Source organism: Nasonia vitripennis, assembly GCF_009193385.2.
Source record: "Nasonia vitripennis strain AsymCx chromosome 1 unlocalized genomic scaffold, Nvit_psr_1.1 chr1_random0005, whole genome shotgun sequence".
NCBI lineage: Eukaryota > Metazoa > Arthropoda > Insecta > Hymenoptera > Pteromalidae > Nasonia > Nasonia vitripennis.
In genome coordinates, this window is record NW_022279591.1 from 1,853,555 (window position 1) to 1,881,542 (window position 27,988).

General features: G+C 39.8%; 2 protein-coding genes across 7 annotated transcripts in view; one reads left to right on the forward strand and one right to left on the reverse strand.

The window, feature by feature from the left end:
- Positions 1-27,988, reverse strand: part of LOC100118566 (coiled-coil domain-containing protein AGAP005037) — a 1,551,999-nt gene that overhangs the window by 53,922 nt on the left and 1,470,089 nt on the right. The gene's annotated exons all lie outside the window — the stretch shown is intronic.
- LOC116415806 lies at positions 20,191-27,868 on the forward strand. 3 transcript variants are annotated; one of them, XM_031921097.1, is made up of 5 exons: positions 20,191-20,780; positions 21,830-21,982; positions 22,408-23,102; positions 23,763-24,117; positions 27,583-27,868. In XM_031921097.1, exons 1-5 carry the CDS (start codon positions 20,738-20,740, stop codon positions 27,585-27,587), a joined length of 1,251 nt encoding a protein of 416 aa, XP_031776957.1. In that variant the 5' UTR covers positions 20,191-20,737; the 3' UTR covers positions 27,588-27,868. The 3 variants fall into 3 exon arrangements, with proteins under 3 accessions (XP_031776957.1, XP_031776948.1, XP_031776963.1); XM_031921088.1 differs by having other exon boundaries at positions 22,408-24,117; XM_031921103.1 differs by lacking the exon at positions 23,763-24,117.

Below are 27,988 nucleotides of genomic sequence, written 5' to 3' on the forward strand. Positions count from 1 at the left end.
AAGGACAATCTTCGGAAGGTAAAGAGACGGCCGTAGAAGAGTACGAATTTCCGTATGAGTCCGAAGCCATCGATCCTAAAGTTCAGGACTTGCCGACCAGACCGTACAATCCAAACGGATTCAAATTGAAAGCTAATACAGTTTTCAAGCTACCAGCTAGAGCCAAGGTTCCCGTGAGAATACCCGCTACAGAAGATTCAGTACAAGGGCAGGCTTACTTAAGGCTGATCAAGACCGTCCCGGGAGTATACATTGGGGAAGCTGCAGTAATGAATGAAAAGGGTTACTGTTATGCAATGGCCATAAATACCAGAGAAGATCCAGTAGAAATCGAAATCTCGCCGCAACATCTTGAAGAATTCGATTTAAGTGAAGATGATGACTTCCTGGACTTTCCACTGGAAGGCGAAGCTCCGAAAAATTCGGAAGAAAGAATAAATTTTATTATGGAAAAGGTTAGAAAAACGTATCATAAGAGACACGAATTGAGACAGATACAACGAATAGTGAAGAAATATTCACATTTGTTTTATCTACCTGGAGATCCAGCACCTAGGACATCTTGTGTGAGACATAAGATCCGGACGACGGATGAGGAGCCAGTCCGAGTAAAATATAAAAGAGGACCAACAGGACAAGAAGAGGAGTTGTTCAGTCAGTTACAGAAACTCCTGGACGCTCGAGTCATCAGACGTTCAAACAGTCCATTTTGCAGTCCGTGTAGAATTGTTCCAAAGAAACCAGGACCGGACGGTAAAAGGAAATACAGGTTAGTGATTGATTATCGCAAATTGAATGCAAAAACAATAAAAGATGCGTACCCATTGCCTAACATCGTAGAGATTCTGGAGCAGATAGGAAGCGCAAAGTACTTTTCGGTTTTCGATTTAGCTATGGGCTTCCATCAGATAGAACTAGAACCGGAGGATATTCAAAAAACTGCCTTTAACACCAAGTATGGTCATTTCGAGTATGTGTGTATGCCATTAGGATTGGCTAATGCGCCCCCAACATTCCAGCGTTTAATGGACTGCGTTTTATCGGGCTTACAAGGAGTAGAAATGTACGTTTTTCTAGATGATATAGTGATTTATGCAAATACCTTAGAAGAGCATGAGGAGAAAATTTATAAAGTGTTTGACCGGTTGTCCGATGCAGGGTTACGCTTGCAAATAGATAAATGTCAATTTTTAACTCCAGAAATAATATATTTAGGCCACATAATTGATTGCTATGGAGTAAGGCCAGATCCAAGTAAAATTTCGGCAGTTAAAAACTTCCCGAAACCGACAAACCAAACGGAGGTCCGTCAATTCCTTGGACTAGCAGGATACTACCGACGTTTTATTAAAAATTTTGCAGACAAAGCCCGACCTCTTAATTCACTTTTACAGAAGAACAAGAAGTGGGAGTGGGCTTCTGACCAAGACTCGAGTTTCGAAGTATTGAAACAGGCCCTATGTGAGGCGCCTGTTTTAGTATCAGTGGACGTCGAAAAGCCTTTTATATTGACTACTGACGCAAGTGATGGAGCCATAGGAGCAGTCCTTAGCCAAGGTGAACCAGGAGAAGACCACCCTGTAGCCTACATGTCCCGTTCTCTTAATAAAGCAGAGAAAAACTATTCAACAACCGAAAAAGAATGCCTGGCTATGGTGGAAGCTGTAGACTATTTTAGACATTACCTGTATGGCCGGCATTTTACTGTGTTCGGAGATCATGAACCCCTGACCTGGATGGACTCCCTTAAAGACCCAGTTAGTCGGCTCAATAGATGGAGAATGCGCTTGCGAAATTACTACTACACTTTTAAGTACAAACCTGGACGATTAAACATTAATGCGGACGCGTTGTCTAGAAATCCCGTTGATAAGCACGATCAAGAAAATTTAGGAAATGAAGGTAAAAATGAAGATAGTAAAAACCAGGGGGAGGAGGCGCGAGTAATGCCGATTAGGCCGAGACCAACAAAGACATCGTTAGTTAGACAAAATCGTAGCAAAAATAAGTCGGAGGAAACAAAAGAAACGAGCAAAAAGAAGACTGGACAGAAAACCAGTTCGAGGAAAGATGCGCCACCAATTCCAGCCGGAATGGAAGGTGGACAGGCTGATTTGGATGGAAGCACAATTGCAAAAAGGTTAAGACAGAGAAGAGCGGACACCGCAAAGACGGTGGCCTTCTCGGAGCCAGAGGTGACTGAATTCTCGTCCGCTAGTGAAGAGCAGTCCACGGACGTCACACTAACGGAGGACCACAGTAACGAAACATCAGACGCACCCCCTATACCGTTAAGGAATAGGTCGATTCTTCCAAGTTTAGTAGAAAATGAATTAAGGTCTGAAAGCGACATGAATTCGGAAGAAATTTCAAATTCAGGTAAAAGCTTGGGAGAAAGTGAAGTTGAGGAGGTTTTGCGAGATAAGCCGGTAAGAAAAAAAACGTCCGTTCCACAAGTCCAAACAAAAACTACGAAAAGCATTCTAAAAACACCTATAAAGGACTCATCGTCATCTAGTAGCGAGGGTGAATTAATGAAACCGCAGTTACACTCAACCATGAGAAGGTCTGTACCGGGACAAGTACATAATGAACAAGAGTTGGACGAGCTGTCTTGTATCGAGAATGCAAGAGGGGCCCAAGAGATGAGCGCAGAGGATCTGGGTTCGATAGAGGAGAGAGTCCAAGAAACAACTTTTAACCAGAAGTCCTCACTTTGTTGGGACAACTATATGGAACAACACCCAGAAACGGTAGTGCAGGACAGCTCAGCTGGAGAAGATCTTACAGATGAAGAGTGGAATATCGAGAATGCGTCTAGCTTAGTGCCAGAACGGAAGGCTAAGTCCCTTTCACCGTCACCGTCAAACCCAGCGGATGGATTTCCAGAAGACTTGGTTAAACTCAATAAAAATCATTCAATACCAAGCGGCGCAGTAAGGGAATGGATGCTTGAGTATGCACACAAGTATGCAAGTCCAATTCGTGCTAAGTCCCCTCTAAAAGTAACTAATGCCTGCTCCACGGCTTGGCATGGAGAAATGACGGAAGTACCTTCATGGAAGAATCTATCAACAATAGAGCAGGAGGACAGTGAAGAAGAACCCGAGGAGGAAAAATTCGTTCACCAGAACCAGCCGAATAAACTAACAGAAGACGACGAGAAACTAAGACAACCTGATATTACGGAAAATCTAAAATCCACGGAAGACGGAGGACGTCCCACGCTTGTGTCGAACATTGGGTCAACCACGATCGACACCGATAAACAATTTCCAGCCACAGCACCGTTGCTCAATATAGGGGAACCAATTGTTGACGGTACTATTTTGAGATTATTAAGCACGAGAGAGTGTGTGACGTATTTAAAGGACAACATAGTTCACTTTGTGCCTAAAGACCTAAATCTGTCCACAAGCACTAATAGACTGCTTACCGATATAGAGGCCATTTATCGAGACGATCTGATGAAGGCTAAGGCCGACGTGGGAGACGTTATAATAACAATCAATCGTAAGAGATATGTATTTAGCCTTGTAGTAACTGAAAAAGTTGGAGACGAAGTTAAACCTAGTAATTTGCTAAAGTGCTTGAACACACTAAAAGCACTTATAACTGAAAAGAAACTACGATCGTTTAGGATAGCTAGAACAGGCGAACTCACGGATAAACTTCCTAGAAGAGTTTTAGTGCAAACATTCAAAGATTCCTTTAAAAATGTTAAAATAGCAATAACATTCTGCTACGGAACGTGCAAAGTGTTGGCTCCAGAGTACCGGTTAACCGTGCTACAGGACTATCACAACAGTCTGTTTGGAGGACATAGAGGGATGGGCAAGACGTACAGACGTATACGAGAAAGGTATCAGTGGAAGGGAATGAAGGAGGACGTACAGGAATTTGTCCGTAAATGTGAAATATGTCAAGAACAAAAATTGGTTCGGATAAAAACCAGGGAACCTATGGTTATTACTGATACGCCTTCGGAAGTTTTTCATAAAGTAGCTATCGACACGGTGGGACCGCTGTGTAAAACAACCGAAGGAAATATGCATATCCTCACTATGCAATGTCAGTTTTCTAAATTCTGTATTGCTGTACCCATCCCAAATATAAAAGCCATCACCATTGCAGATGCTTTAACGAGATACTTGTTTGCCCAACATGGAGTACCTCGCATAATATTAAGTGACAGAGGTAAAAGCTTCCAAAACAAATTACTATTAGAGTTGTCCGAAATTTATCAGTTTAAGCTAAATACTACAACCGCATACCATCCGCAGTCGAACGGATCGTTAGAGAGGAGTCACGCTGTCCTAGCGGATTTCTTAAGGAATAAAGCATCTAGCAAACAGGATTGGGACAAGGTTATTCCTTTCGCCATGCACGAGTATAATACATCAATACATGCTTCAACCGGCTTCACACCGTTTGAGCTAGTGTATGGGCGTCCAGCGAGAGCACCACACCGATTGCCGGATGAGTTCGAGCTTGAAACTTACAATGATTACGTACAAGAACTAACAGAATGTTTAAAAGAAATGCAAAGAATAGCAAGGAGCAATCTAGTAGATTCAAAAATTAAAAACAAAAAGTATTACGACAAAAAGGCTAGACCTCTGAAAATAGAGGTCGGCGATGAAGTCAGAGTATTAAAAGAACCAAGATATGGGAAATTAGATAAATATTATAATGGAGAATTCATAGTGAAAGAAATTAGAGAAAACAACAACGTGATAGTAGAATCATCAAATGGAAAACTAATTGTTAAACATAAGGATAAATTAGAAAAATTTTATAGATAAAGCAGTTAATAACAATCAAAAATTCATCTTTTCAGTGTGCCATTAAAAATGTGGAGGACACTGTTTCTGACGCTGTTCTGGTTGACAATAAGCTTATAAACAATGATTTGCAACTTTCGTTTTTGAACACATTTTGAACCCCTATAGCGCGGTAAAGTACTAAAAATCAAAAATTTTTAATAGTTTACGAGTTGTAAACAATTGTTGATAAATTGTTAATTATGCATAATATTGACCAATACAATAATTATCGATATTGATAGAGACAATAGGTAATAATAAAAAAATACTAGATTTAATATTCATCAAGTTAAATTTACAACTGTACGCACCTGCACGTGACTAGTATAAGCACACATATATATACATACACAGGAAAATAAATACATATAAAACAAGGGTCGATAAACCAGGACGTGCTGCCATCTCAAGATTTGAGAAATAAAAAGAAAAGTTCAGCACTATGATACTGGCAAACCATCGCGAGGTCACATCGATAGTGCATCGAACTTCAAAATGCAGCGCTCAGCAAAAATGATAGACTCAGCAGAAATGCACTCGCGGTTCATCGCGTATGCCACGAGGAACAGTGTGAAATTGTACACAGCCACGACAAGTGTTAGAAAAATGGAAACAGTCCAAGTCGCAGAAAAAGTGTTACTTGGAGCCCTTGAACAGCTAAAAAGGGCTCAATTATTTGTGGAAAGAGCAGAAGAACGATATTGGAAGGAGTGGGCGCATTCTAAATTAAACCATAAAAGTGTGTTAAGTGAAAGTGAAATAGTAAAAGGACGAGTGTTGCAAGACGGATTAGCGAGACCGCCGAGTCCGCGCGCACATGCACCATCGGATGCGCGCGCGGAGGGGGACGAGTCGCGGGAGAGCGACAGTCCGCCGAATCCGCCGAGCCATCCGAGTCCGCGCGCACACACAACAGCGGATGCGCGCGCGGAGGGGGACGAGTCGCGGGAGAGCGACAGTCCGCCGAATCCGCCGAGCCATCCGAGTCCGCGCGCACGCACACTTACTGCTGTGAGCGCGGAAGGAAACGAGTCGCGAGAAACCGTGAATCAGCTGTGTCCCCCAAGCTTGACCATTAATTCAGAACAGCCAGCAAAGAAGAGAAACAAACATAGTGTGCTACAATATCAGACCCGGGAAGAAGAGCCTAAATTAAAGAAGGCAAAAATTGAAAACCGCTACATATTAGTCCCCAATCAGCAACAGTTATTCATATCAACCGACGTTTTAATTTACTGGATAACCTGGTTCTGGAAAAGTCCAGCGAATAGGGGAATTGAGGAAGGACAACCGAAAACAAAAATTAATAAAACAAAATCGCAAAAGAAAGATAAGAAAGGAAAAGCTAAGAAAACGCATAATAATACTGAAACAGAAGAAGAAAAAGAAAGAAAAAGAGAGAAAGATAGAATAAGGAAGCGAGAGCAGAGAAGAAAACTAAAGGAAGAAGCCCAAAACTCCAGACCAAGAGTCCCTCTACAAAGACTAAAAATTACTACTAAACATCCATCATCTCCGCAGCCACCACTATTCACAAGCTGTACGGGTTGCAGAGAGGACTGCTGGTACCAGGGAATTGAACATCACACCACAAACTGGATACTCTGCGTTGTTTGTCGTACTAACTGGGCGAACGGTGAGTGCGTTCATAGAATTCCGTATGAGTGTAGGATTGGTAAGTTAAAAAGAAGATCTTAATAATTCATATACAGAAAACTTTTGTCATAAAGCCATATCTTAGATCTATCACACTACATGTAGACTTTATTTTCGTAAGTTATATTCATTCTCTACTAGCGAAACATAGTTTTAAAATTATTGTATAAAATAAATTGTACTCACCAAATTGTCCGGAATGATAAACATGGGACACTTTTTTTTTTATTTTTTTTTTGCGCCGGCTCCATTGCCGTGGGCGGCAATATTCTGGGGGGGGAGGTGTAATGTCCCACGTTTATATACCTATAGTACGAATGCGTATAACGCCTAATAGACGGCATCCACATACACACAAACCAACGAGAGCTGTACCGATTGCGACAATACACTACCGAGCGCAGAAAATCGGAGCGAGTGCTCTGACCTTCGCGTCAGCACTCCTCGCGCGCGAAACACGATTGCAAGACATACGCGACGATCCTGTGTGGCCGGTGCTGATTGGGCGACCGCGATCTTCTTCATCTAAATTACAAAACTGCTTGCATCGACACCGAGGCTTTAAAAACCCTGGAGCCGATCCACGCAGCACCTTTTTGCGTAGTTACTTGCTCACTATCGGTTGTAGTTGATTCTAAGGAGAAGCGGCGGTGTTTGATTGTGTTAGTGCTTGGAGCGTGCTAAATCCGTCCAACACCTTGGGAGCGTGCTAAATCCGTCCCTCGGCATAACAATCACCGGAAAGCCCTTTGAATCCAGACTCACACCGTAGAGAGAAGTACAAGCTAAGGTCCGTCGAGTGGAATCTCCGGCGTTAGCAGTGCAGTTGATCAACATATTTTATTGCCACGAGTAATCGTGTAGAGTAACTCAATCAGTATTGGCCACGTACGGATCGTAGAAAAATCCTGCGTACCTACTAAGATTATAATTGTAAGTCTTTACACTACATATTTTAAATACGATACTATCAACGAAACTATTAGATAAATGTCGAACATCAAACGTCTGTGAAGTGCTCTGGGTCAATTAAAAATAAATCAATAACAAATAATACAAAATACCAATTCAGCGAGTAATAAATTAATTGAAACCACCATAAATCATATCCTCAAATAGAAAGTCAATAGCTCCTACTAAATCATCATCGAAATCACAAAGGTAAGAGAGATAGCACTACGATAGAGAACTCGGATACATCGAAGTCCGAACGAAACCATCAAGAGCAGACAATACACCGTCCACGCACAAGAGTGTCCGCGCACAAGTAAGTCCGCGCCGGTCCCATCTCCAGACAACAACAGTGCATTAGAGAGTCCGCGCCGTACTGTCCGCGCACGCGTCCACTCGTGCTTAAAGACAGACAAATTATACACCCAGACATTCAGTATTATTCATTCAACCCTAGTACTCCCTAGTAACAATAAAGCTCCCGAGCTTATGCTAGTTTCCGCGAACTAAATAATTATTTGTGAACTCGCGCAGCCCGCATTTATACCAAATACGGTCTTTACAGAGGTATAATGTCCACCATTTTGATTCCGCCATTTTTTATTTTGGAATTCCGTCAGCATTGTCAATAATATGTCCTATCATGAGTTGTACATGCTTTTTGGTGGGATATTTCACAAATTAGAACATTTTTACTATTGTTTTTGTTGAATGTGCTATGAAAACGTGGGTTTCAGGCTCCATATTTTATGCGCCACATTGGATTTTTGAAAAGGCCAGAACTTTTTCAAAAGCCCTTGACCAGACGATCATTTTGAGAGCTCAAACGTCTTGTTAGGTTAACCCAAATTTTGGGTGCACTGATGGTCCGGTTGACGTGAAACGTCCCATATATATATATATATATATATATATATATATATATATATATATATATATATATATATATATATATATATATATATATATATATATATATATTATATATAATTGCATGCAATGCGTTTTTTTCTCCGTGAGGGTTATCTCAGGCCTGCGCAGAGCAGATGCCCGTATGTACCCAGTCCCAAGTTGCGTACGAAGAAACGCCAGCTACAATTTGCGTACTTAAAGATACTAGATTCCTGCTTTACCATCGGGTCCCTACCACTGTATCGCATTCGCCCAGGCTTACGCCTGTGAGACAGGGAAAATCCGGAATTACACTGAAGGAAAATTCCGTGGAAAAACCTTCCTCGAAACAGCCGGAGTCTTGGGTTCTTTTCCCGTTGAAAGTAACTCAGAAAAAAATCCGAGTGTGACTTCACCGAGAATCGAACCTACGACCCCTTGAGCGAACGTGTTTAGGACGGCTAAGGCGTGTGCCTTAACCAACTGTTTTTATATCACATTAACTCATAAATCAAAACACTTAAACCCACCTACCCCACTCGCAGCAAGTTTAATGTTAAAATACGATGGCACATCAGAGGAAGGTGAGCGAAGAGCGAAGAGAAGCAAGAAATCCAAAACAAAAATGCTTTAACCCAGCTACCCCACGTGCCACGAGTTTCGAAAGCTTCCAAACCCACTTACCCCACTCACAACGAGTTAAATAATAAAATACGATAGCCTATCAGAGAAAGGCGAGTACTGAAAAAAAAAAATCAGTTGTGGCTACTGGAATTAAGTCCGGTAGTCCCAACCAGATTAACTCCAGTAAAATCGACTAGAAATACACTCGTCGGAAGGCGAGTGTGCATCCAATTTTAAGCATATTTTTTAATTACGCTATAGCATTTATGCTATTTTGCCCCTTTGGACATTGTAAATAATGCGGATCAAATAATCGATAGATTTAATATAATGAGTCTAACTATGCGCAAAACACTATTAATCAGCGAGTCAACAGTGGCACATTTTGGGGTTACCAGCTGTGATTTTCATGTGGGTTCCCATAATGATTTCCATAAAGCACGCGATTCCCACATGATTTTTACATGGTCACCACAAGCTATGTGTGAAATAATTTGACAGAAAGCTAATTTAAATTGAACCACATTAAAACCACGTAGAAACCACATGATTATCACATGAGAACCATATGTGAATTTTCACGTGGGACGTATTTTGTTAATAATCTCTCTATAGGTGGGGTAGATTTCAGCGCAGAGCTGTAGTTTTGGAATTGGCAGTTGCTTGTCTTCCTCTGATCTGCCGATGTATTTTGTTATTAATCTCGCTACGCATAGAGGTAGATAGTTTTGGAAGATTTTCTTTGTTACTCACAGTCTCTTGCCTTCCTCTCATGTGCCGTTATATTTTAAAGTTAAACTTGCTGCGAGTGGGGTAGGTTGGTTACAGTATTTTGGTTTTAGGTTTGTCGCTCGCCTTTCTCTGATAGGCCATCGTATTTTATTATTTAACTCGTTGTGAGTGGGATAAGTGGGTTTGGAGGCTTTTGAATCTCGTGGCACGTGGGGTAGCTGGGTTAAAGCTTTTTATTTCTATTACCTTCTTTCCACATCTCCTTACACGAACAATAAAACGCGGGAATCAACGCCTAAGTAGATTCTTGCTCGACAATTCAACCTATGTGACTTATTAAGTCACTAACTTATAATAAATAATCCATTTTTTCTGAACTTTACATCCTCCACGCATAGGTACCATACGTACATCCTTAGCGTGCTTTCTTTTGAGCTGGTTCTGAGGCACGTTCCGGACGCAACCCGCGTTCGTCACTGATGGGGGAGTAGATGTGGCGTCTCCGACGACGGAAGTAGCTCCTCCAGCCCAGGCGCGACTTTGACTAGGCGAGTGGCCGCCATCTTGGGACGTGTTCCGCCACGGCTCACTACTGGCTCAGCTGCCGAACAGCACAGTCGCTTTCAGACTTTTGCACATAGGAAGAGAGAGATAATATAAGTTATATTTCGATAACTCTTGTGTTCTTCATTGTGTTCTACCTGCTTCGCACCTCTTCCTCAAAGGGATATTGACGCGGTCTCATTAGTTAAATCCCGAAAACTCACCTACTCTATACGCAGCGAGTTTCGATCAGAGAGATTATTTAAATAAAATCAAAACCAAAATGCATAAACCCACCTACCCTAAACGCAGCTACTTTTTATAGATTTTTTTATTTAAAAAATACGTCTGCGAATCGAAGGAAAGCGAGCGAGAGCGAGAATAAAATCATAACCAAAATGCATAAACCCACATACCCTATACGCAGCTACTTTTGATAATTTTTCTATTGAAAAAATGCATCGGCACATCGGATGAAAGAGATTACTAACAAGGAGGCTACCAGGCTCTAGGAAAGGGATTCCGCTGAGGTTGAGGATGTGTTTTCTAGTACCTATAAAAATGAAAGAAACCATTTTAAATTTGATTTCATAGGCATTCTATCGCAAGTTATAGCCAATTTTGGTGAAAATCTGCTAAAAAGGAAGAGTTTTATCTAATGCGTGTAACTTTATTGATATAATTTTTCTGCAATTCTTTATAAAATACGCTTAAATTAAGGAAAATTTTCTATTGTTTAAGGTGGTTATGATTGTTAAAATATTATTTTCTTGAAAAGATGTAGCTCTTTAAAGATTTTCTTTAATTTTACACGACTGCTCAAGAGGGCCTATGAGAACAAATTTCCAATGGTTTCTTTCATTTTTGGGTACCAGAAAACACATCCTAAACCTCAGCGGAATCCCTTTCTCGGAGCCTGGTAGCACCCCTTGTTAGTAATCTCTTTCCTCCGATGTCCCGATGCATTTAAAAAAAAAAATCTATCAAAAGTAGCTGCGTATAGGGTAGGTGGGATTATGCATTTTGGTTTTAATTTTATTCCGCTTCCATTTGATTTGCCAAAGTATTTTTAAAATACAAAACTCTGATCGAAACTCGCTGCGTATAGGGTAGGTCGGTCTAAGCATTTTGGTTTTGATTTTTTTTTTTCGGCTCCCTCTGATGTGAGCTTCGAGGTAACTCTGAGCTCTATGTGCACTTTGTGTTGTTTGGAGGCTCTTAAGTATTTATAGTACTAGAGCTTGAACAGCGCGCTTCGCGCGCCCTAATCTACAAGACGTTTAGACTTCCTGACTTAGACGCATGCGCCCTACATGAGCCAATCACATAACGTCTATCTTGGTTTCACAACATCCGGTCATGACTTTTTTATATAGGGATCCATTGTGAATTTCAGTGTTATTATAACGAGATAGGGAAATCCTCTTTGACTTGTTATTATTGGTAAAGCTACCGTCATAATCCATTAGCTTTTCTTGAGGAAGCTATGTAATAGTAATTTTAGAAGTTTTGTAAAAAAACGTTAGCAACGCGTTATAAGATTATGTATTTATTTCTATAGGTGGAAGACTCCTTGACGTCTGATATTATTGCTAATGCTTGACCGTTTCGTATGGGAGTATACAAGAAAAATGTTATTTGTATGAAACAATTTGTGTCTTTAAAATTACACAATGCTGTCATTGTAATCTTATTAGTATAGGGCGGGAAGCCTTCTTGACTTCTGTCATTATTGCTAACGCTGCCTTCTAATTCCGGTAGCCTTTTAACTATTAAATATTTTTCTATTATTGTACTTTATAACAGTAGCGACACGACGGTGCGCGGTTGTAATGTTAAACATAAAATTATCAGGCAATTCATCTAATGAGCCGGTAAATGTCAAGTAACAAGGGTACGAAAAAAATGTGCAGAGATCTGTGCATAGATCTCTGCAGAGTTTTATGCACAGATCATTGCGCAGATCTAGCTGCACAAAATTTGGAGCGTCTCCTTTTAATTTACAGAACTTACATTTCAATAAGTGCATCGAAGGCTCCTATTCATGACTAAAAAAGGAAACCAAAATTGAGTATTACCAGTCGTCTGTGTATGTGTGTATTTGCGCGTGTTTGATTTTATGTATGTGTATGTGCATGAGCGTGCGCGCGTGTGTGGGCATAGCAATAAGGGGCAAAAGAAAACTTCTTTAGGGGGCTATATTTAAGTTTTGGAGCTTAGAACCATAGTTTTGGTGTTATCGCCCGAATGATAATACTTGCATAAGCACTCATAATGATAATTTTTTGCTTTTAAGGATGCTTGTGTGCGCGTGAGCTGCACTGTCACAGCCATAATTAAAAAAATGCAAGAAAATGTAAAAAAATTTCTTGATAAAATATAATAATAAAAATTTTAACAAAACGTAAAATTTTTAAAATGACTTATTTTTACATCAATAATATATATTTTCAAAATTCATAACTTTTTAAAATTATTATATTTTTTAATCTGTTTATTTCTTTTGTTTTAGGTGAGTACCTTTTATCAAATATCAAATATCAAATAAAACAAATAGATAAATCACCTACACGTAAGTAAAAAGAAATTACGACTATAATACCGCTTTTTCAAATTTACTTAGGTGACGTTAGATTGTCCACCTGTAATTTGAATCATAATATGAAAAATGTATAACTTGAAACTAATTGTATACTTATGGATAATAATTGTTGCCAAAATAAAGATTATGATTCTATTCTCGAACTCACCTGAAAAAGACAAAAAATTAAATAATAGTTTAAGTCAAAGATTTATAAATAATAAATCTTATTTTCCTCTAAAATTATCTATAATTTTTATCATTGATAGTGCCTTTTATTAATTACGTGCTCCGGAGCTTCATAGCATCTCCGCGAGTTGTGACGTAAATTTAATAGTGGTGACCCCAACTCGAGTTCAAAAACCAATCGCAGGACTCGAACAAGAAGACGCAAATCAACGCTGAGGAGCCCAGTGGGTGCAGGGCATGGGGCGACTGTGGCGACCCCCCCTCCGCGCTCTCTACACTAGGCACATGAGTTCACAGACAGTGTACACTGAAAAAAACACAGTCATTTCTACCGTAAAACACGGTAGTTTTAGCGAGTGCGCCACAATAGCGGCATTTCAGTAAAATCCGCGAGTAGCCACAAATTCTTAAGAAATTAATTTTTTTAATGAGTAATATGATTAATTAAATTAAAGTTATAAGTAATGATCATTATAAGAGAGAAAAATACCTTGTATAAAAACCATCAACTTACTACCATCCCATTATCGCATGCAGAGTGATTATTAGCAAATGAATTATATGAACATTTTTAATTTTGTTACTTATGAGTCCCATAATGGTCATTACTTTATATTTTATCATAATACTCATTAAAAGAATTATTTTCTTAAGATTTTTGATGTTTTAAAAGGTGATACATAACCTACATATCCTCGAGATAGAGACAGCTCGACGAGACCTGCCAATACTACCAGTGGCCACTCACTGTTTTTACTGAAAAGTGGCTACTGTGGCGCACTCGCTAAAACTACCGTGTTTTACGGTAGAAATAATTGTGTTTTTTTTTCAGTGTAGCACAGCTATGTATTCTGATATATTATTGGTGCAGCGGCCATAACAGGGCCAATGTGTACTGGCGCCATCTGGATCGAGCTATTGTAGGGCAAACATCCTCATACGATACTTGTAACCTAAATTGGCATTTTATTACACGACGCTGCTGTATCGCTTGCGCGTAACTATGCGCCGTATATTAAAGTGCCACTTAGGTCACACATATCGTAATGTACTATGTTGTTTGCTGTGGTCTTTTGAAAAAGCAGATAATGTTACAGCTACTAAGCGGCATCACTGGTGAGGTGCGCGGAGGCACGAGCGGGCGAACATCCAAATTAAGCAGCATTTAGCGCGGTTTGTACTTGGATGGGTGACCGTCCGGGTGGTCCCTCCCCAACAGTGATGGCGTCAGATGGGGAATGAAAACCTAGGGTTCCTCGTGGAAGTAAGGAGTACCTAAGTTTGACTTCGCCATCGGCTGATTCCTGGTGTGGGTTTTCTTGCATAGCGAGTTTTCCCCACGTCACAGAGCTCGTCTCTGGGCGAATGCGGGAGCAGTTTGTTCACATACTGTAGAAGCGAATTTGACTAACCCAAATACCCTGCCGGAAAAGGTCGATAGAAGTCGATTAGATCACTTATCGACTTGAATAGTGTATCTTAATTCCACTTTTTGCATTAGAACTTGATAAAACGTGATAAAATACGATAAAAATCGATATAAGTCGATAAAACTTAATATGAAAAATTACAATAGAAATTGATAGAATTTGAAGAAGATCATGGTCTATCGATTTCAATTGTAATTTTTCGTATTGAGTTTTATCGACTTCTATCGTTTTTTATCGTATTTTATCAAGTTCTAATGCAAAAAGTGAACTTAAGATTCACTATTCAAGTTAATTAAAATCTTATCGACTTAAATGGTGAATTCTAATCGACTTTAATCGATTTCTATTCACTTTTTCCAGCAGGGTAGTCCAATGCTTCTCAGGAATAAGGGAGGGGTTTGGATCAAAGCATCCTCACACAGAGGCGGTAGGGATGTTCCCGTAAAAATCCAGAAACGGGTGTACGGGGTGGAAAAATTGAATAAAGAATATAAACGTCGTTTTGTTACTACTAAGCTATACGGCTATATAGCTACTAAGAAATACGGCAAAGTATTTCGAAGCTCCATCAATATTTTGAATGTCTTACCAATAGTCGATCTCTCCGAGGCAGGTTCTTGGAAGGTGTATCCTTCTTATACACCGGACATTTTGGCGGTCAATGCCGCCCTCATCAGGTTGTTGACATTATTTATTAACTGTTGAGATTATTTATTATTGTAAAGGTGTCTTTTTACAGTACATAACTGTCTTATAACAGTTTTCTAATGAGGGCGTCATTGACCGCCGAAACGTCGGGTGTCTAGAAAGGATGCGTTTTTTCTTTTTTTCTAAACATCTCCCAAGAACCTGTCTCGGAACGATCGACAGATTCAAGAAAAATATTCTTGTACAAAACCGAAGAATAGAGTCATAATAGAAGGATTTTCCTTCTAAATCATTGTTTAACGAAGTATATTATTAATATCACATTCAAAATGTTATTACTAAGTAACTTCAGGGGTACAAAGTAACTAACTACATTTATGAAGTCAGCCAGTGTACTTACAATTTAGGTATCTGACTATTTTCAATCTTATGACACTTTAAACAATTATATAGGTATTTTATAATTTAATAAATAAACGTAAGTATTATCTGTCTTAATTCAGAGTGTTTTCCTTATCCAGAACTATGATGTTTAGATCACCTACTGGTTTTTTTAGCAAAACAAGTACAATTAAACTTCAAAATTTTTATTGTTATTAGAAGAAAGTATAAAAAGAAAGCAGAAGAATACGGTAAGTAAAATACTTTCAATTACAAAGCTTTTACTAGATGATATTATGGTTAAAATTGATACTGTGCACCATCCAGGCAAATAATAGAAAAATATTTGGTTGTAAAAAATATACCGGATTATGACGATAGCGTCAGCAATAATATAACAGAAATCAACGAATCTTTTATCTACACAAATAGAATTACAACAACAGCAGATTTGTTTCTTTATAAGACGATGTAGTTCAGGCTGCAATATAGTGGTAACATTGTGCACTAACGCATATGCCAGATACATAAAAGCTTTGAATTAATACTGTCTTTAACAATAACATATTATATTTGTCAGGTATTTTATCTGATATTATATTATTTTGTGCGGAATCCTATTTCACCTCTTTTTATCCTCTCTTTTACCATCCCTATCTTTATTTCACGTTTTACATACACTTAGGAAATATGTATTTTACTCTCCATATCGACACAGGAATAAGTATATTAAAACAAAAGTGAGAGAGTCAGTCCTGGTACATAAATAAAACTCCATTAAGGGGGAGTGGGAGGTAAAGCTTGGCAAATGAACCACGGGGTATTTAGTATTTCTTGCAAATAAAACTAAAAGTCGGATTGACTTTTTCTTTGAGTAGAATGATTGACTGATCGTAAACCTATAGCGCTGCGCTCATTATATTGATGAAAATTCAATTAAAATAAATTAATAAGTAAAATTGGGGTTCGAGATTAGCGCTCTAATCGCGTAAACACCTGCTCGTATTTCACAACTTCGAGAAGAACCAAAAATCTCATTGACATTTTCTTTGAGTAGAACGATTCATTAAACTCAACACTGTAGCGATCTGGTGTTCGTTTTTCATAGCAAGATTTATTAAAAGTTGCATGGAGTAAAAAAAAACAGTGTTTTTAGCTCCGACATCCCCTTAAATAACTTTTAAAAAACAATGACATTACGTTGATTGCGTGTGGTTCCCAACCTCTTCAGATCCTCATTAAGGGGTCAAGCTTGGGTTAAATCCTGCAAAAAAACAAAAATATATTCTGCTTACCAAAAAATTTTTGATTTGATGTAATTTGAAAAAAAAATATCAATTAAACATTGCAGCAGTGAAATGTCATGAATTTTGGTCAATGATTTTACAAGGTGTATACATGTTTTTTTTTCGATAAAAATCGTGTATATTTTATATATTTTCAATAGAATTTTTTTTTCAAATTACATCAAATCAAAAATTTTTTGGTAAGAAGAATATCTTTTTGTTTTTTTGCAGGATTTAACCCAAGCTTGACCCCTTAACAAAACTTTTGTTTTGTATACCAAAAAATGCTTAAAATGTAAAGTGTATGGTGTACCAATAAACTGACATTATGCATTTTAACCCCGGTAAAAACAATTTTGTGGATTTCCTGGTGGAGTGGTTCTTGAAGCGAATCCCAAGATAAGTCGTTCTCGAAGCGGAGCCCGACATACGTCGTTCTCGAAGCGGAGCCCGACATACGTCGTTCTCGAAGCGGAGCCCGAGATATGTTGTTATTCCATTCAGGCGTCGAAATAGAAAATCTAAAACTTAAATATAATAATCCCATACCCCAAATCTACTTATACGATGCACAAAGAGTTGCAGATATAAAACGTTTATAGCGTTACTCAGGAACGACGTGGACACAATTGGCTACTAATTTTCCTCAAATCATCTTTACAAAATAAATTATTTATTTCAACAATAAATTCAGGCAAAATTCGATGAGGAAAATTAGTAGCCAATTGTGTCCACGTCGTTCCTGAGTAACGCTAAAGATAGGATAAAAATTCGCTTACGAAAACATCCCAAGAACTGAATAGAATCCAAAAAAATGGTGGTGTCTTTGGGCACCTACATTCAAATCTGTACATAATAAAAGTGAGAGGCAAGGGGACTCACTCTAATCAAGCACCCCAAAGGGAACACAATCCTATTACGTCCACGTCGTTGTTCCTGGGTAACGCTAAAGTTAGGATATAAATATGGACTCCACATAACATTTGATATTGCATTTTTGCACTTTTGACCTTACAAAATGGCTTTGAAGTCAGCAAAGCATAATCACATTTTAAGTCAATTATTCTCTTAATGTTTATTACAATAACAAAATGATAATTCTACGAAAAAATTGAAAGGAAAACAATCTTAGGCTGATACTTCTTATTTGACCTTGAATTGACCTTGTCAAGGTCACTAAGGCAAACTTGAAATGTCATTTCCGACGTAATTTTTTCCGCTGCTCCGTATTCCGAGGTCAAAAATAGGGGTTCCCGTTAAAAAAATACAATGACCTTAAAATGACCTTGAAAATCGAATCCAAGGTCAAATGTGTTGGTGTCATTGGATGGCCCATTTGCTCCCTTCAACTTTTGTTAAGGTCATTTTTCGTTAAAATTAGTTTTTCCATGGTTTTTTGTCGTGGTCGGATTAAAATGAAACACCCTGTATATTAAAGTCGCCTAACCTTTCACTTTTTTAAAAGTTAATTTTTTTTAGAGATTTCAGTCCTTTTTAATTAAATTTTTTTTGAGTATTTCATATTTGTCCTAAAAATAAAATATAAGCATATTTAGCACCTTTCGACCATGGCTTTTTTGTAACATTTTTATCACTAACATGAAATCACTTATTGTTCTGATACACTGCCCTCAAATGATTTCTACATCTAGAGACCGAAAACCAACTGCAAACTACCTAGACCTCGTCATCGGCCACCCTGTCCACCTAGACGCCGTCCTCGTATGATTTATTTACCTAGACACCAAAAACCACGGAGCGCACGACCTAGACCTCGTCATCGGCTACCCCGCACACCTAGATACCGCCTTCTACCTGATATATTTACCTAGACATAAAAAATCGCTGAGCGTACCACCGAGACCTCAAAAAGATAACCTTAAATTCAAGCAGACACTGTAAACACATTTATTCTGTGGGAAAGCGATACCCAACTATATTACACATAATAGCTTACTGTGAGAAAGCGATACCCAACTGTATTACACATAATAGCTTGTGCGGCCAACTTCACGGTCCTACCACTTTTCGGCTAAAAAGCCAACTTCATGGTCCTACCACACTGGAGAAAAACGTAGAGAAACTGTTCCGAGCATTCGTGATATATACACTCGTTTATTATTTAAAAAACGGGTTTTTACAAATATTTTCGTTGGAAATCATAGTTTAGCTCAGAAAAGACACTAATAAGCCAAAAAAAACTCACGATCAGTAACGATAAGCATTTTTTTCTGTATTGTGAAAAATCCGAACCCAAATATAAAAGTAAATAGTGTCACGGGCGCCGCGGCTTCGTCTGCTTCTCAAACTCGCCTTCGTGGCGCTACCGCGCCACTTGATGCGAATACAAAATAAATGCAAATTTTATAAATATTAAATTGCAAGAAAATAAAGGTGTAAAATTTTTTTCATTGACAATTAAAAATTTTAAACGTATTTTGTTTTCTTTGATTATTTTTTGTATTATTCAAATTATTATACGAATATATTATTATAATAAAATTATATTTCTCGAATCAAATTTCTAAAATTATATGTATACGTATTGACATCAAAATAAATTATTTTATTATGAAACAAAATCAATGCTTTGCCCAGCTGCTATAACAGTTGTAAATTAAAACCGATTAAAATAATTTAATTAAAAATTATTAAAACCGATAAATTAAAGCACAATTGCCGATTGAAATAGATTAATTAATCGATTTTAATCGGTAATTGTGCTCCATTTTAATCTTTTCAGTAGTTTTAATCCGTTATACTCTCCAACTGTTAGCATAGTGTTTTATCTCTTTTAAGTTCTAGTTCATAGATCACAAGCCATTAAGTAATGGTTTTTCGTACGCATGTTCTTTTATTCCATACATTTCCAAAATTACACATTGCGTGTGTCGTATTTTGTCTTGCATATAATTATACGCATGCAATGAATGGGCGTGCGTATATCTATATATAATACTCAGGCACCCACCTCATCAGTAGCGCCATCTGCCGAACGCTCGAAAAGGCACAAGAACCTGATCTCCGTCAGTCCGTCACGACAGTATACTATTCATCACTTGCGCCCTCTATTACACTTACTACACTGTCGTACGACACCTACGACAGTTCTTGTGCCGCGGCCTTAACTCGGCTTCAGCCGCAGACTGCAGAGGCGGGACAAAGTACAAAGCTAAAACGTGTTGCCCATAAAGGAAGAAAAAAAAGCTAAAAGGAGGCTTACACATTTTATACTTGATGCATAATAGTAATTATAATTATTATTGCAAGATTGCGAATTGTATGGGATAAATAGGATAATAAATGAGTATAGAGTACATGGCTTAAAGCGTTTTTTAGGAAGAAAAAAAAAGAAGTATAAGCATTATTAATTCAGAATAGCTTAGCTTATTTACGTGTACTACCAAAACCCAGCGTAAAAGGTACAAAACAATCTGAAGGTTATTGTTAGAATATGTGCACGATCTCCCCCGACACCGACGGCAGATCCCTCGCGTCGCAGCGACTCTAGAAGCGCTCGCCGCCAAAACCACGTGATACGGCGCTGAGCTCGGCGGCGCTCTCCGCTCGCCGCCTCACTCTCTACGAGATAGTCGAGCTGCACGCACGCCTTCGGCTCTTGTCCCGCTCTGTCTAAGTTTAACCTTTAATAATAAAGTTACGCTACGCTCTATTACTTGATACACTGTCTTTTCTTCTTTATTTCGTGCAACCTTATCGCGTCCGGATCCTTATATACCGACAGGTTATGGGCCCAGCACGCTTCCACTGCGCGAATTAGTGAAAAGTGACACGAAAAAAAAAAAAAAAAAAATAGAAGAAAAGCCAAGAGAAGTCGAGACGAGTTGACACCTGTACAAAGACACGAGAACGACCTAAGCTGAGAGACAAAAGAAGGAAGTCACGCAGCCAACAAGCAACACGCCCCGCTGTCCAGAGCCTGAAGGTCAGCACTCGATTCCCTGGTAAACGGTGAACAAAACAAAGGCAAAAGTCACGATGGCCGGAAAATCCTACAAATGGGCAAACCCGCAAACTGCACGTAAGTACGCATAAAAATAAAAACGTGCTTATGAAACTCGTGAAGTAAAATCAGCGGTACGCGAGTGTATAAGAAAAGTGAAGTGAAAAATAAAAATCGCGAGATAAAAAGCCGCATTAGAAAAGAAAAGGCGCGAAAATCGCGGAAAAGAGAAAGGCGCGAATCAGTGTTGCATCAGTTCGGCTTGTCAGAACTCGAAAATCCGAACGCGCTTAAACAAAGAAAGTCGACCAAAACAAAAACGCATTTCCGAGAAGTTCAAACGAACAGAAACGCGCGGTAAAATTCCCGGTACGAAGCAACAGGCGAAAGAAAGGGGGGTTGCTAGGCAACCGAGCCAACATGGCCGCCTCATCTCTCTCCTGCACGTAAGCTATACGGAACGGAGGGAGAGCCGCCGTTGCCGCGCTCTCGGCTCACGACGACGACGCGCAAGTTCAGGCGCACGCAGAAAAAGACGACGCTAGTTTAACCTGGCTCGTAATAGGTTAACACGCGCGTGCATGAAAACGGAGGGAGAGTTGCGGTCATTACAACCACACGTAGCGGAAACGATACACGGACGCGCACACATACATACGTGCACAAAAAGTTCGCGCTGAGTCAACTCAAACGTAAAGCGAAGTCAATACAAGATTGTGCGCAAGCGCACACGAATTCACGTGACCGCTCACTTGTTGCGCGGCAATTTTTGAATTTCTTAAACGCACACCTATGCATCTAGTGCAAGTCTGCCTGCATGCTGCACTGTTTACAGACACCGCGCAGGTGGGGCTGCTGATGCATGGGTAAACTAAGCAATCATTTAACGTATTAAACTAGCAGAAAATCATCTATAAAGAAATTTAACGCGATAAACGCGAACGTCGGCTTTCGCATCTAGTGTAAGTCTGCCTGCGAGCTGCACTGTTTACAGACACCGCGCAGGTGGGGCTGCTGGTGCGCGAGCTCACTCTGCAATAAATTAAGCGAAGAATTAATTCAACACAACGACTCTGGTTTATCAAAATAAATTAAGTTTGAATATTAATTACAAAATCTTTCGACAGCACGTAGCACAAGTACTGACTGGGATGACATACGCGCCAAGATTCTGGAGTACTACGACCTGAAGGACAAAGAACCAAATGAGAGTTTCTATCTTCAACTCTACGGCGGAGGCGTTTGGTTAATGAATTCTAGGGACGAAACACTCCAACTAGGTAATGAAGTAAAGTCATAAATAACAATATTTATATGTAAGTCTACACTTGTACGGAAAGTTTGACGGGCTACTAGCCAACGTAACGTACGACACGAAGTCTGTGCGGATCTGTGAGAGGTTTAACACGAACCCACGAATGTGACTTGGTACGTGCGCACGTACAGATACTTAGTCAGTGTCCCACGCTCAAAAACTAGACCCTCACACAGATCTGCCAAACCTGCTCTCGTGCTTAGTGGGTCTCGGACTGTGGGAGCCGTGCTTAGGCACACATTCCGCAAAAAGAGACTAAGTCGGTTTGGGAACTTTGTCGAAAAGTGACTGGACCGACAGCAAGGTGGCCCGATACTTGTGCACAAAGTATAGGGAGCTTTGCAGGGGTATCCTCTCAACCGCAGACTAACGTTTTTTGTATATTTACAGACATGAACATCCTCAGTTTGGAAGAAGCAGCCAGACTCCTGGAAGTGTTGAAAGCTACAGAGGATCGAGTGGTAGGGTTGAGAGGACCCGTAAGCCACTACAGCGACGCAGGGAGAGCAGGAGCCACTACGTCCACGCCCAGGGATGACGACCAGACATACAGCATGAATGAGATCACCAAGCTGTTGCGTGAGAGCACCATGACTCAAGTCAAGCTCAGCGAAAGGCTGGTAGAAGGAATGAAGTCCCTCGTGGAGGAGAATGCTAAGATGAATCAAAACTTCGAAAGGTTCACAACCAAGATCAGCGGAGATGTACAGCAACTGATGAGGTCCGTTGATAGTCTGAAGCTCAGAGGGCAGGATGGACAGGCAGTAAAAGATTGGCAGGAGAAGCCAACTCTTTCAGCCAACAACAAGCCAAGCATCGTCAGCTGTACACGCCCGGCAGAACCGATCAAGCTGCATCCACGAGGACGCGGACGTGGCTTTCGACCAGCAAACCGCAATCCGCTCACGCTCTTGGCTCCTGGACCAAGGGAGTTCGGACCTGCTGAACCCAGGTGCTCGTCCACACTAGTGGCCGACTCGTACGAATGGAACGAGAAAAATGAAGTAAGGAGAGAACAGTCGCCATATAAAGATTGGCGCGTTGAATCCGCCGAACGTCTTGGAATCGCGCTCGACGATTTGAATGTAAGTAGACGTTTTTCTGATCAAGACTTAACGCAACTGAATAAGCTGAATTTGTTCAAGTCAATGAACTCAGGTAACACGAGTATAAATGACGCAAAATTGAAACAGATTAACATCACGCGAATGTACAAGTTAAAATTAGATTCGGAATTTGCCCCCTTTGAGGATTTCTTATTCTCAGAGCTAAAGTCGCGAAAACTGTTCTACGTCTTCGAAAAGAACAATCAAAGTCTGATCTGTCCAGATGAACTCGAACACGATAAGAATATCATACGCGAGATAATTCTGAACAGAATTGATGATAAGTATCACCTATACACGATGAACATAAAAGATCCAGTTGAATTACTGGATAAGATTAAAGAAATTAAAAAGAATGAATTGAGAATTAATGCTCATACAGCCCAGAAACGACTCTTCAACTTAAAGCTCAACAAAGATAAAGAAACGGCCTTTAATTTCTGCTTGAGGTTTGAAGACCTCGTAAGAAAGTATGAAAGTAATGAAGGCATAGAAAAAATGAGCGATACGGCAAAGAAAAGTCTACTGTTCAACGCAGTAGAGCAAGCCTACCCAGAGATCATTACGGCAGAGAACGTTTCAAGCCATGGTACGGGTAGGAAATATACTTACAATGAACTAAAAGATTTAATTTTCCAGATTGACAACTCGAAGCAGAGAACCCCAGAAAAATCAGCCCTGCTCGGATTCGCAGAGGAAAGAAACCGTTCCTCTGATGAAAGACCCAAAAGTAGGGAAAGGCCCAACAAACGGTGCGAGCGATGTGGTAGCACGGCGCACTTGTCCAAGGATTGCAAGCACGACGAGCCTAAGTGCTTTAACTGCAATAAGTTCGGGCACATCGCCGTAGACTGCAGTGAACCACGGAAAGGGCCACCACGAAAGAGAGCGACTGATCGCAACAGAAGTATCTCTCCAAAGAGAAAGCAGAGGAGAGAGCATAGCAGATCTCGATCAAAGTCACCTTTCAGACGACCTGGCACTCCTGCAAAAGGTACGACCAATACTGATTCAGTATGCATGAATGTGAGTCTGAATGAATGGGACGACGAGACGCAAAAATTTATCGTAGATTCAGGCGCGACAGATCATATGACAAATTCTAAATTCATATTGACTCAGCTGCACGAAAAGACTGAGCGCGTAATAGGCTGTGCCAATAAAGACAAACGATCTAACATAACCGCAACCAATCAAGGCCAAGTTAAATTCGAACTATCTAACGGTAACGTAATAAAACTAGATAATGTTGTATACGCAGAAAATTTGAGAAAAAACCTGCTGTCACTCAAACGCTTTACAGATCAGGGCCTGTGCGTGTATTTAGATAACAAAACGATAAACGTTTACGAACCAAATACGAGAGAAAAGATTCTAGAAGGAAAGTTTGAGAATCCATTCTGGATAATCGATTTAAAGCCAAAATTAGATAACATACAAAAGATGCCCTCGGGTGCGCTAATTGCCCATGAAAGCAATGAAAAGATTGTTAAGAAAAAGGTGACATTCGCTGATGAAAAGCCAGTCATAGATTCAGCAAATCAAAGGAAAGAAAACGGTGACGAATCTACCGTAATAAATACTATTAATTTATGGCACATTAGATTAGGACATACGGCTCTGAATAAAATAAAGCTTCTGAAAGGATTATACCCCGACATTAAACAATTCCGAGAAAATGATCATGGTGTGTGTTTGAAAGATTGCGAAATATGCAAAGTAGCGAAAATGAATAGACCGAAATTCGATAATAACAAAGAGATGGCCAAGAAACCATTGCAACGGGTCAGTGCTGATACTATGGGACCGATTACACCGGCTACCCATCCGAAAGGCTGTAGGTTCATAGTTGTATTAGTAGATAATTATTCACGCTTTGCCATGGCCTACCCAGTTAAGCAAAAGTCGGACGCCGCCGAATGCATAGATGACTTCGTCGTGAAATGTAGAAATATATGCGGAAGAGATGAAAAATTCTGCTACCTAGACTGTGATCAAGGAACAGAATTTACCAGTGGAAAGACACAGAAGGTATTGGATAAATATGGTGCTGAACTCAGAACAATTTGTCCATACACTCCACAGTTAAACGGCATAGCAGAGCGCTACAATCAAACCATACAGAAAATCACCAGGGCCCTAATGTACGATTCTAGACTACCAGCAAATGCCTGGGATCTGGCTGTAAAAGCAGCGGCCTACCTATATAACTTGACGCCTCACAAGTCCATTGGTCTTAAATCACCTTTGCTAATGATCAACCCAGAATCAAAAGCATACATAAATCAGATTAAGAGATTTGGTTGTGTAGCTTTTACCAAGGTCCAAGGACAACAGGAAACTAAGTTCGATAAGCTCTCGAATAAAACAGTGTTAGTAGGATATACTGACACAGGATACTTGTTACTAAACCCAGAAGATGGTAAAGTATACGAAAGCAGGAACGTGCAATTCATCGAAAGCAAAGTATTTGGAGATATTTACAAGCCCGAAGATATAAAGAATTGGACAATAACAAACGATATTCTGAATAAAGAAACCTGGCTTTTTGAATTCGACGAAGAAAGCCCAGATCAACCGGAAGTGGTGATTAAGGCACCCAAGAAAAAGGGTAGACCACGTAAAGAAAATCAGAAAACAGCCATGAAACCTATTTCAAAAATAAATCACAGACCAGTGACTCGGAAGCAGACTCAAAGTAAGAAAATTGTATCAGCTGAAAAAACACAGGGTGAAACAGAAGGTCTAAACATATACGACCCAGATGCACTGATGACGTTTGGTACGTCAGAATCAGAAAAAATGCAGGATAAAATTGAAGGCCTAAGTGAATATGAATTGTATACACTACTGACAGGTATTAATGGGGATCCAAAATCTTACCGAGAAGCTGTATCATCACCAGAAGCAGATAGATGGCAAGAAGCCATAAACAAAGAGAGAGAAGCACTTCAGAAAAACCGAGTATATGAAGTAGTCAGTAGAACTAGCTGCGACGGTAAAAAGTTAAACATCCTGGATTCGAGATGGGTATTCAAACGTAAAGACAGTGGAACAAAATACCCCGACTACAAAGCAAGAATTGTCATACGAGGTTTTAAGGATTCAAATTTGTATGATCTTTGTGAAACGTACGCACCAGTGTCAAGACTTGCACTAGTAAGAGCTGTACTGACTATTGCTAATAAACACGACTATGTGCTGTGGCAACTGGACGTAAAAGCAGCGTTTCTTCACAGCCCTATAAAAAAGGATATATTTCTAGAAATACCAGACGGTTTTGAAGAATACGAAAATCAGAAACAAACGAAAGTTTGGAAACTTCACAAATCTCTTTATGGCTTGAAAACTAGTCCAAAGAATTGGAATGAACACTTTTCAGAATTCGCTAAACAACTAAAATTCCAAGCGAACAGTAGAGATCCATGCCTGTTCATATACGCCGAAGACAAAAGCCGCATAATCATGCTGCTGTATGTTGACGACATATTGCTGACAGGCAATGACGAGCCAAAGATGAGAGAAATACAGAAAGAACTGAGTAAAAAGTTTGATATGAAATTCCTGGGTGAACCTAAAGAGTTCTTGGGAATCACTATAACAAGAAACAGTAAGGAAAGGACCATAAAACTGGACCAAATTAAATTCATAAATAAGATGCAAACGAAATTTGGATATGCACAAGCTAAAGGTCAATCAACCCCCATGGTAACAAATCAAGTGCTGAACAGACAACGAAAACAACGAGAGGAAGAATCAACAAATGACAAAGCTATAAACCAGCGTGGATACAGAGAAGTGGTTGGATCTCTCATGTACTTGATGTCCGGCACCAGGCCAGATTTGGCATACGCAGTCAATATGTTAAGCAGACACCAACAAAATCCGACTGAACACGACTGGAAAATGGTAACAAGAGTATTCAAGTACATTGCTTACTCAAAGAATTGGCAGCTGACCTACAAAGGCCTGAAGGACGGAATGGAAACATTCTCAGATGCAAGTTTTGCAGATTGTAAAGACTCGCTCACGACAAGCGGACATGTAGTTACGCTGTACGGAGATGCAATAGCCTGGAGAACCCACAAGCAAAGCTACGTAGCTTTATCAACTTGTCAAGCTGAATACGTAGCAATGGGTGATGCTTTTAGGGAATCAATTAGCATAAGTTTATCTCTGAAAGTGATTCTAAACATGACATACTTTCCAATCATCTTATGGTGTGATAATAAAGCAGCAGTCGCTTGCACAAAGATGGATGGAAGTAATAAGTTGAGACACATGGCTGGAGTGTATGAGGACTATGTTAAGCAGTGTGTCAAGTTACATTATGTAAAAATAGAATGGATAGAATCAAAGGAGCAAAGAGCGGATATCTTTACCAAGCCTTTGTCCTCTGATAGCCATAACAAATTATCCAGATTATTGCTAGGAAATTAACAGATCTTTCATGTTACAGAATAACTAAGGGTCAGCCTGGAAACGATGTCGAGGACAATCGGGAGGGAGTGTTAGAATATGTGCACGATCTCCCCCGACACCGACGGCAGATCCCTCGCGTCGCAGCGACTCTAGAAGCGCTCGCCGCCAAAACCACGTGATACGGCGCTGAGCTCGGCGGCGCTCTCCGCTCGCCGCCTCACTCTCTACGAGATAGTCGAGCTGCACGCACGCCTTCGGCTCTTGTCCCGCTCTGTCTAAGTTTAACCTTTAATAATAAAGTTACGCTACGCTCTATTACTTGATACACTGTCTTTTCTTCTTTATTTCGTGCAACCTTATCGCGTCCGGATCCTTATATACCGACAGTTATTTTTATTTTACATATTTTTTTTTTATTAAATAAATTTTTTAAACAAAAGCGA